Source organism: Rhagoletis pomonella, unplaced genomic scaffold, assembly GCF_013731165.1.
Source record: "Rhagoletis pomonella isolate Grant_MI unplaced genomic scaffold, Rhpom_1.0 Rhpom_scaffold_00007, whole genome shotgun sequence".
In the NCBI taxonomy this organism is placed as follows: domain Eukaryota; kingdom Metazoa; phylum Arthropoda; class Insecta; order Diptera; family Tephritidae; genus Rhagoletis; species Rhagoletis pomonella.
In genome coordinates, this window is record NW_023458561.1 from 26,613,539 (window position 1) to 26,625,071 (window position 11,533).

Genomic DNA, 11,533 nt, shown 5'->3' on the forward strand with positions numbered 1-11,533 from the left:
TAAGTGTAGTACTTGGAAATTGTGAAGCCTATTATGTAAAAAGTATTTTTTTTTTGTTAATTTTAATCTTCAACTACATATAGTCCCATATTTCCACGATTGTTAATAACACTGTGCGACAGCCGAAATAAGACACGAATGCGATATGGAAATTATGTAAGAGGAAGAGCTCTAGAATATTGGACCACCGACCGATTTGCTGAAAATGAACTGATTTTTTAGCGCTGAAAAAGTCGAAAGTACTGAATTTTGAGCAAAAATCTGGCAACCTTACTCCTGAGTAAAGTAATTTGATACCCATATTGTTATTCTACATTGCACTGAATTTTTTAAATAATTTTTGGAATTAATCATATCTTTTAAACTCAAAATTATGTGTTTTAAAATCATCCTGACATGAGAGAGAAAAGCTAAGGACGCAGTTTTACTGTAATTGGCCCATAGGACTTTTAGCTATCTTTGAAAGTATTTATAATTCTTCTGGAGGTTTGTTTATAAGTGAAATCCTAAATGGCTGGAGAGATGTTAACGAAATTTTTTGTGTGTATTTGAGTGAGTCTCTGGATGGTTTAGTTTCAAAACTTAAGCCGCGAGTTGGCATTGTAGTTGAGTTATTACTAAAAATCTTATTTACGGTAAGAGCAATACTATTGCAAAAAAGTGTTGCCAGGTGGTGCTGGAGTCGAGTTATTACTGTCAGATTAAATCGACCTGTTTGTTACACCATTGAGTATATCGAGCTCTCCTGCGTTACGATAGGCCCAATGGATTTTCCAATTTTATTATACGTTTAAGCTTTTCAGGTATTTTGTCTGAAATAACTAAATGTATATTGCATTTCTGTAGAACAATGATAAGCACCCATTTTGAAATTGCCACCAACTACATGTACTATAAAGCTTCTAGGACAGATTCACTATAGAACCGGATCATTGTTGCCGCCAGAGAGTGAAGAGGAAAAAGTTCTTCAAATTTATTTCGTTTTGTGATTAACTGTGCTATGAAATGCTGCATATTTGGAGAATTTCAAGAACTTCTTCACGGACAGAACATTTTCGTTTGGTTATTGAAAGCGACTAATGATCACCAAACCATAAACTTAGCAGATGAAAATCGTAGACGTGAATTGGTGGTGAAAATGTTGGACCAAAAAGTTTCAATAAACAAAAATTTATTTTGGGCGAGACGAAGTTCGCCGGGTCTGCTAGTCATTAATAATAATATTTAATAAGTTCAGTTAGAAATTCATTCAAAAGTTTAGAAGAAAATAAGTTTATTTGCAAGCGTATGCACGGCAAGCGACGATATGTATATGTAAGATAATATTTCAAAGTTTTCAAGCGTATATTCTCACATTGTACATATATATGTATTTATGTCTATTTGTAGTCAAACATATTTTTTTCTTTTATTCCCCATTAGCATTGAACAGTGTCAACACCAAAAGCGACCGCTTCAGGAGCAACACATTCAAATCCAACAACAAAGGCAACAATTCCAAGAACTACCACAAACGCCACTTGCTGATGACGAAGTTATGATGGATGCATCAAATATGGATGACTCTTATTTGAAACCTTTGTAGTTGAAGTAAATAAAATGACTTACAGAGAAAAAAAAACGAAAAGGTGAAAGAGGAAAAAACAAAATGCAGGAGAAAGCACCTGAAATGCCAAACAAAAAACACAAACATTCAAATTTCCATCAAAGATAATGGTGGTCATAGGAAGAGCGCTAGGGTGGTCCAAAATAAGTAAAGTCGGAATTTCAATCGAAAAATATACCCCTATGTTTATATTTTGAAATAAAAAAATATTTAGAGGTCGCTCAAAGCGCTCAAAGTTTTCCATGTATTTTATATGGAAAAACCCACTTTTTGTAGAAATGGTATAGAATTCTGGAAAATCAATATTATTCAATCAAAAAACTCTGGTTCTCTTCACAAGACTTCAAACAACATTATACAATTATTTATTTAACCATTTTTGAATACTAAAGATGTTTTATTTAACCCCCCATTATATTTACTGGCAGTTTTGGCGGACCTATAAAATATAGTTACTATGAAAAAATGTTTAAATAAATAATTGGGTATTATTATTGGGTATCTCATGAAGAGAAACAGAGTTTTCTGTCATTGATTTTTAAGAAAAGTTTTTTTTTATATAAAATACATGAAAAGCTTTGAGCGATTTGAGCGACCTCTAAATATATATATATTTTTTTTATTTCAAAAGCAAAAAATATGGGCACATTTTATTTCGGTCCTCCTAGGTTTATTCTAGGTGGTGAGGGCATAAAAATTCCGACTTTACTTTTTCACATGCATTTTTGGACCACCATAAAGAGCATTCAGTGAATTGCAATCGAGCATCAACTGCTATTCATGCATAAAACATTCAAACAAAGCATACATAAATAAGGAATTGAAGTGCATATCAGTTAAGCGAAAACAATTGTAATAAAGCCACTGCAGCAATAAAAAGAATTGAGAGTAATGTTAGTTTGAGGCTCTCAAAGGGATAAAAATTGCAATTGTATAACAAAAGAGATTTTAGAACGCTATGTGGTCGATGAATAGGCCAAATGAAAATTACTATTCAAAAAATATACCAAAACAAAATTTTTTTTTAGAAAATATAGAGCGCTGAAAAGGCAGAAGACTGCAAAAAAAAGTTCTGTTACACATACAAACATACAGTTATAGATTTCAAAACTGTACACTTTAGATTGTCAATGTATGGAATATTATTTTCACTATTAAGGCCTGTCTGCAACTCTCAAGAAAAACTAAAAATGCATATCAAATGACGCAATTTTCTCTAACAAAATTTCTTAAATCAGTATGCAGCTCTTAAGAAAAAATGCTCGTATATTTTTATTTCTTCAAGAAAATTTACAGCAACCGCAAAGTTTCTATTTTTCTTGAGAACTGCATACGGGCCTTTACCTAAAAACAAACTCGCACGCTTTTATATTGAATTAAAAAAAAAAAAAAAACAGATTTAAGTCTATTTAGCATAGTAATGAAATCCATTTTGAAGCCAAACGTTTTCGTTATGCCGCTAAAATAAACAACAAATTACTTTAATTCATTTACCTCATTCTTTTGATTTATATGAATTGTTAAAAAAAATCGAAGGAAAATAATAAAATCTCGGGCATTTGGATATGTCATAATTTCTTTCTTGCCATCTTCAAACCACATAACCGAAGTACATAGTAATTCTGTTGGGACTACATAGAAATATACAATAACAATATTCCACTCCTTATCTTTCGTAGGACAGGGTAGTGACAGAGATTGATTTGAATTTCTTCCTTATCACGGCAGTTGCGGTAGAAGTCATTGGCCCACTGGCCCAATCTGCCAGCATATCCGCCATCAGCCTAAGTAGGTTACGTTCTATGTAGATAGATGAGTGAGTCGGCCGTTTTTCTGTCGAAGTTGGGACAGTTTTGTCGTCCTACAAGTGGGTTCTGTCGACCATTTTTTATTTGCATGTCCTCATAGTGAGATCAATTAACTTCACACAGAGAGGTTTCCTTCCTCGCAAGTTCATCTGCTATGCAATTACCTTGTATCCCTCTATGATCTGGCAACCACAAAATCTGGACGGCTAACCTGTTAAGGACTTTTATTTTTAAGAATGTCTAGAAATAGAAATCTGATATGAAATAAAATCAAATAAGCAAAAAAAAGTTCAGATATTCTGATAAACAAGAGAAATTTTAGAAATAGAAATATATAAAGACAAATCAGGACCGCACTGTCTTCGGCTATACCTTTCTACCTTTTATTAACATCTCACGTGCTCATACGCTTCTCCTAAGTGCTCCTTCGGCACATTGTCGTCTTTCCCCTGAAGAGGTGTCGAAGCCTCCGTCTAACCACAAATCCCTCACCTACTTTGTGCGTTGATCTCTCATACCGAATTTCCATTGGGATTAGGTTAGGTTAGATTATGGTGGAAGCCTCAAGAAGGGCCCACTGGATGAAAGACGCGTAGAGTGGTTTAAACCTTAGTATCGCCGGGCAACTGAGAAGAAAGTGCTGAGATGATTTCCACCTCGTTCTCGAAGTCACACACCGCATGGGCTCCTTAAGGACAGTTTCCCGTCCGTACATCTGTAAGAATCGAAAGCTGATGCTTAGCCAGCTACATAAGGTCCTTTGACATCATGCGGTCAACAACCGACTATAAAGACCTTACAACTTTGCATATCGAGATATTTTCGGTACGCTGTCTTTTGGTCCATCTTTTCAGGGCTAGTCCGCAAGTTTTCTAAGAAACTCCTATGGCTTCCTTGTCCAGTTTGATGATACCCTGCCCAGCCAATTTATCAGCGCTGCAATTTCCGGCGATTTGGAAATACTCTAGGCGATTGAGGGATAGAGGTCAGGAAATCCCCGATCAATTTCCATCGCAGCATGAGCAATCCTAGCGCCCTGTTTGCTCCTTGGCCAACAGAATATATATTTACTTTTCTCATTGGCAACACAGTACCTCTTTTAAAGCAACCACCTGTGCTCGAAAAACGCTGCAAAAATCTGGCAGTCCGAATATGACGTTTGCTGAGATTTACTCCTCCAGCTCTGCCAACCAGCTTCGATTTATCCGTGAAGGGATATATTTATTGGGCCTCTACTCCAGAGACTGTCATGCTCCCATTTGCTATTTAGAGGGAAGTGTGTGGTGAGGAGGATCCATTCGGGGTTAGCTTCGAAAAGCTCCGATTCATTTCATCCGGTAAGAAGTTGAAGTTTTTAAGAATTGCCGTGAGCTTGTATGCCGGGTTGAAGGAGAAACCAAAGCTTTTTTAGCCTGATGGCGGAGCGAACTGCGACAACGTTACCCGCAATATCAAACGGCTGTGACACTAAGCATAACGTTATGCGCTAGAATAGGTGTAGTCCAGAGCGCTCCGATGATTCCAGCAAGGATCGCCCTTTGCATGCGCACTGGTTTATTTACAAGAGTATACTTTTCTTTTGAATTCCACCAGACAATTAACCCATATTACATAATTAGATTAATTATGATTTCATATAGCCAATATATCACTTTTGGAGAAAGGTCTCATCTCTTCCTCGTGGCATTTACAGCATTTAAGAGAGACTGATGCCCTTTTTACTGATTCCTCAACATTTGGCTTCACTATAGTCAGAAAGCACAAGTGAAACGCTTCCTGTCGAAGGACTATTTATATCTCCCGGTAAATAGTACGATCTCCGTCTTTCTAGGTCTGCAGATGGATTCAGACCAATTCACATTAATGTTTAGGTAACCCTGCAAGAAATTTCCTCTGACGAGGGGTTCCACGTTGCCCGCGTAGGTAATAACCCAACACCCTCTCCTTGCCAATTCCTTCAGAACGTCGTTTACTACGACGATCCAGAGAAAGTGCGAAAGAACCCCTCGCTACGGGGTGCACTTGCTGTTGGATAGAAGCGTTTCATGGAGCATTCGGGAGATCTAGCCTTCAAGTAGGCATGCTGAGGGAGGCTCAATTGTTCTCGCGGAATCCTGTTTATTATATGTAAACAGGTCGATCAGGCTCTCAAGGATGTTCCACAGGAGAAGTGGAGAGCCTGATTGGTCTGAGCTTTAAATATTTAAATAGCAAAATTGTTTATGACAAATATCGGCATTAAATAATCTCGAATCTTCACGTTGAAAATAATAGTCATTATGCCTTTTTTGAATTTTTTTTATCGACACACCCTAGTGCAAATTCGACAAAACAATTCTGAATCGAAATAAACGATCAATACTATTTTCGAAAGGAAGTTTAATACGGAATACATATGAAAAGAATCTTCTTCCACAGGTGGAACACTTACGTCTTGAAAAAACGTAATTGAGGGCGTTAGCGAATTGCTTCACCGGTTGGTTTGATGGCTTGGAGAGTAATTTTGAACGTTTTTAATCACTATATATAAAAAAAATTTTTAAAAAATTAATATTTTTTAATTTTACAAAATTTTCTCTTTTATTTGTTGTTCCAGATTGCACTGAATTCTTTAAATAATTTTTTTGAATCAATCATATTTTTGAAATTTCAAAGTCCTTTAGAAAAGTTTTACTATATTTTGCTCATAGTTTCGCGAATATTTTAATTTTTTGTGTCTAAAATGTACTGTAGCAAGGCAACAAAAATCGAAACTGGAGATTTGCAGCACATATGGAGGAGCAACAAAATGAATAGAATAAAAAATGGAGATTAGTAAATGAAAGTAATAAAGGTTAAAATGCATCTAAATATATAAAAATGCATCGTAAGATTCGGCGTAAGAAATGATTCAACAAGCTCAATTAAAATTTGATAATAATAATGTTTATAAAATAAATTTACATTAGATAATATATGCAATAAGTATGTATATGTATGTGTATATATGTATATGTGTATGTATATATATGTATATGGGAGAAATTTTTACAAGCTCATTATTTGCAATTATCAAAAAGCAAAAAATTAAAAACAAGACAATAGAGTAAATAGAGAAAAAACTTAATACCTTCTGGAATGCATTTTGACTGTGAATTTTAAAATTTAACTTAAAAAATTTATAAGTAGATACGCTAATATATGTATACGTGCTTAATTTTATTGAAACAAAAATTGCGGGCAAAATATTATTTGAAAAGATATTTGCCTTTTAATAAAATATTTGTCTGTTTATAATAAAGATACTACACCAGCAATTGTGAACAGATCATAAAAATTTAAAAAAATAAATGCAATATATTAATGCACTTTTACTAATATACAAAATAGAATCATACGTATTTATGTATGCGCAATTCTTGAAATGTTTGTTTTAATTTTTTTAAGTAAAATAAAATGTGGTTGAACATTAAAAGTTGCATATAATTTGAAGCATGTGTGAATTTTCTTCTTCTTTAGTGCCGTCATACACTAACCTTGCAAAACGTAATGCCACTCCAGTAAGGTACAACGCGTGCAACAATTGGTACCACCTCAAAGCTCAGTTAGTCAACGACGTAGCGTAAACGTAGGTTGACGTACGTAGCAGCATATCAAATTTACTGTTGAAAGAGAGAGAGAGAAGCAACGGCAACGTCACCGCCATGCGGTGGTGAGTTTTCGTTAACACGCGAATCCCACAAGGTCGATCGTGTCTACGTCAACCTACGTCTACGCTACGTCGTTGACTGTTTGAGCTTTAAAGCGCTGCTCATGCACCATCACGAGTGGAGTACTGCTTTTACTGCAGCCTGCTGCTGCGCTACACCGCAACTCCCAACGCCTGTGCCGGCGTCAACGCCAGCTGAAACCAGCCAGCCGCAGCCAGCACAGCAAGCAGCTCAGGCAGCATGCCAGTGCATCCTCACCCCACGCATAAGTCTCACCACACCCAGCTCAATAAAACTATTGCAGTTGAATTGCAACGGACTTCAAAGTAAGATCGCTGATATAGTCAGTTTTATGAGACACAACAAAATCTCCGGCGCAGCGATACAGGAAACCAAACTCCACTACGGCTCAAGCCTTCAGGACGAGTTCAACAGTATACGAAGAGATCGCTTTCGGGCGGCGACATCGCCTTTATATTGCCGTTATTATATACCGTCTCATTACCTCCCGAATTGTTGCTAACGATACACTCATTGAGTGTCACGGTTAAGCAATCAAGTGGTGAGTTTCTGAGCTTCGAGTCGTCAACGTATACATACTAACTTATACCAGTTGTCAGGTTGGATACCACCCGAACATAAGTGCGCTACTCGGAGGCGGTGAAGGGGTAGTGCTAGGTGATTTTAACGCGAACTCCGACACTCCAACCCGCACAACGGCCAGCTTGGTACACTGCTCGCTGAACAAATTGACGATTCAACGTTTTACATATTGCGGGTGACTGCTACAGCTCGCCAGACATCACTATAGCCAGCGGGGATCTGATAAATTGCATTGGGTAGCACCCAGTGGTCACATTCGCATCACACCACCTGCCCATAAAAGGCGCGATTGACCACCCTAGAGATTTTATTCATGGTTTAACGGAACACATAGACCGCAAATTAAAAGCTCTAACATCACCAACATGCACGCGCGTAGCTGAGCGTAATATTCACAGGATAATCGCCGCAGCAGCTGCCCGCTTCATACCAGCCGGTAGGATTGCTAAAATATGTCCGGTCTTCCCTGCAGGAGTGGTGGGATTCGCAGAGGTGCGTGATCGAATCCGCCACTATAATCCTGGTGATCCCCGTATCAGGGGTTTCAACAAGGGCATTAGTAAACTGGTAAACGAACATAAGCGGAAAACGTGGAACAAGCACCTAAAATCTTGCAATCTCTCCACCTGAGCTAGAAAACTGTGGATGACTGTAAAATCACTCTCATCCGACGAAACGCAAGGACAACGTTGCTCTTTCACTTGACAATACCATCGGATCCGCGCAGCTGTCAAGAACGCCAAAACATCCAAGGCGTTGGATGCTGAAAAATCTAGGACCTGCGTGATTCGAGTACATCACGAAAGCTTTGAACTTGTCACTGTCCACATTAATCATCCCCGAGATGTGGAAATTGGGTAGGATCATCCCCTCCGCCAGTGAAGAAGGCGGACGCAGGATACTCTTACCGGCCAATCTCCCTCCTATCCCCAGTGGCAAAGACAATGGAAGCACTACTCCTCTCCAGCCTGACGTAGTATCTGAACACCAAAATGGATTCCGCAAAATGCCAAGAATGAAAGCAGGACTAAACGCCATCCTGTAATAGGACGGTCCTAGTCGCGGTTGACCCGTTGAAGGCATTCGACACGTTAAATCGTGCGAAACGGCGGATAACCAGTTATCTGTGTGGATGACTATTATCGGTCGATTTCCGAAACGCCAAGTCCATTCCGCGTGAAATTAAACAAGCGGTCCCCAAGGCGGCGTACTCTCCCCCAGGCTCTATTTAGGCTCTGCATGGCAAAACAGCCTCCTCCGTCAGCTGTAGTTAACTTGGTGAGCTACGCCGATGATTGCACGACTATGGCAACATCGACAGCCTTTGCGGAAAAAAACACTGACTATCTCACCGATCTCTCAAATTTTTTCAGGAGCCTCACCATCTACCCTGCGAAATCCACCCCCACACTGTCCACCACCTGAACTAAAGAGGTCAGGCTGGAACTGGAGCCCGATTCTGGCGGTGAAATAGCATAACATCCTTCTATCGAAGCAGTTCCTCGTGGGAAGCCATCATTGAAACCTCCCCAATAACGCCCTGCTTCGAAACAATCCGCCTGCTCGACTGGGAACCCGACATTGAGCCGTGCATAGACCACCCTTTCGACGCGGAAAATTACAGAGCGACGCTTAACAAGCTACACACCGGTGCAGTCAGGACGAGTCTCAGCACCCGAAAATACACCCTAGGTGGCCGACCGCTGCCCATTAACGGCGGCGAAGCGGAACTTTCGAGAGAAACCAGGTGCACCCTAGCGCAACTCCGTCTAGGGTGGTGCCACAGACTTAACAGCTATCTTTCCCGGCTGAACCCAGAAGTGACAGACACATACCCAGCATGCAGGCAGGGTCCACCCAACACCACATCGCATGCACCTCTAACCCTGACACCAGAACTTCTATGGACCACGCCCCGACGCTTTCTCGGCCTCTGGCTTGTAAAGTCAGAGGAGGAAGACGACCCGGGACGAAACCCCGGGGATTTAGCACTGTTGCTACAACAACAACAACTTCTGTTCTTCTTCCTCTATTTACTACCACAAACGGATACCGCTTCGAATACTTTCCGAGTTTGAGCACCGTGTCTATATATTGGAATGATTGACTCGGTTTTTAAACCCGTTTTTTTCGAATACTTTCAGACGGGCATCTAATTCAAATTGGACAGAAAAGTTTAACCTGCTACAAAGTATCGCGATCCTCACGAAGCAACCCGATCTCTTCGTCTGTTACCGGAAACTAGAATTTGTTGCAAAGTTTGAGTGCAATTGGAGATTACAAATGTTCATACATACATATATCGTTGACGTTTCGGGTTTTCAGTGTACTCAATGCAACGAACATATCACCAAGCATTTTAATGAAGATTTTCGTAAGTAAGAGATGGCAGGGTCCTTTTGCGTTTTGTCCTCTTTTGTCGTAATCCATAACATTTCTAGGATTCAATTTTATATGCTATCTAGGACTGTGACACTCATTTATTATGTAAGATAATGTTTAAAGCACCTTTCGCTATTATACCAACGCCATTAGCCTTAGAGTAGAACTTCACAACAAGCGTTTGAGGCTTTCAGGCCTCTTTTCAGCTACATATATGTTTCATATGTACTATATGTATGTGCGGCGGCGTCAGCACCGATATCCACCATCACTCCAGCAGCATTCCTGCTGTTACATACAAGACAAAAAAAAAACATTCATCCTTTGTCTTAATTTTTCATTTATTCTTTGTAAAATTCCGTTCGTCATCAATATCAAGAGCTAACTACATACATATGTACCTAAGTATTTTCACACTTTTACATTCATTATCATAATTTCACTTTAAGCACTTTAGTTCATTTATAGTCTCTTTAAGTTGCAATCATCTTCCCCTAATTTTTTTCCATCTATATGTCTAGGTAGGTACACATCTCTATAGGTATAGGTAAGTAATAAACAATGTGCTGTGCTGCTTAGCTTCAAGTGCATTTAATTTACAAAATTGTTAGGTGGGTAACTGTTCGCCTTGTTTTGGCATGAGCGGTGAGCGGTATGTATGTACAAATATTTCTATTGATGCAATGTCGTTGGACAAACACACGTCAACGTGAGAGCGAGTTCATTATCAAGGCAAACACCAAAACAATCATACAAATCACATAAATAGCTAAAAAAAAAAGATGCAGTACCTCTCAATAATTTGGTACCAGCTTATTAACGTATAACTAAATATTGTCATAACTAAACTTAATACTTAAGCGCTAAACATTTGAAGAAAATCGGTTTCGCATAGAAGAGAAAACAGTTTATCACTGATCTATGATTCTATAACAAAATATAGAAAGCATGAAAAAGACAGACCGTTTAACGAATACTAAATTATATGGCTATTTCCATGTGCTATGCCTACATTGAATATTTGAAATTTTCTCAGCTTGGCGGTGTTTTGGATTTGGTGACTCGAGCGTGCGCTTTACCTACGCGTATAATCAATGCCCAATATGTTGCGTGCCTGGTGGTACAGAGAATTGATATCATAAGTACATATGTAAATACATAGATCCAATGTTTGCTATTACTACTCACAGTTACAAATGCCGAGTTAAAGGAACGCGTAAAATTTTGTGTCATTCCCTCAGTTTGTGACAGCATCATTTGTATTTGTACTGCTTCATCCATGCGATTCTTTAGGAACTCCCATGTTTTGGCATGATCTATCGAGCTGTCCTGCAGCATAAATAGTTCCGTCATTTTTAATATTGTCGCTAGACCAATGCGACGTGTATACCAACCGAACTGTGAAAATATAAAGAAACTATTAGTTAAATGCACGCAAAGACACA

General features: G+C 38.7%; 2 protein-coding genes across 2 annotated transcripts in view; one reads left to right on the forward strand and one right to left on the reverse strand.

Moving 5' to 3' along the window:
• Positions 1-1,421: 1,421 nt before the first annotated feature.
• LOC118743676 (tyrosine-protein kinase receptor torso-like) lies at positions 1,422-1,809 on the forward strand (the record flags this gene model as incomplete). The annotated part of the gene is given in 1 exon segment (XM_036476439.1): positions 1,422-1,809. A coding segment is annotated over 1 exon segment (164 nt), but the record flags the coding sequence as incomplete, so codon positions are not given.
• A 9,354-nt stretch (positions 1,810-11,163) lies between these two features.
• The window catches only part of LOC118743762 (ubiquinone biosynthesis protein COQ9, mitochondrial), a 1,324-nt gene continuing 954 nt past the window's right edge, over positions 11,164-11,533 (reverse strand). Inside the window, exons 2-3 of the mRNA XM_036476524.1 lie at positions 11,277-11,486; positions 11,164-11,202 (exon numbers count right to left, since the gene is read on the reverse strand). Of these exons, the coding sequence (XP_036332417.1) occupies positions 11,164-11,202; positions 11,277-11,486 (249 nt within the window). The remainder of the gene's footprint in view (positions 11,203-11,276; positions 11,487-11,533) is intronic.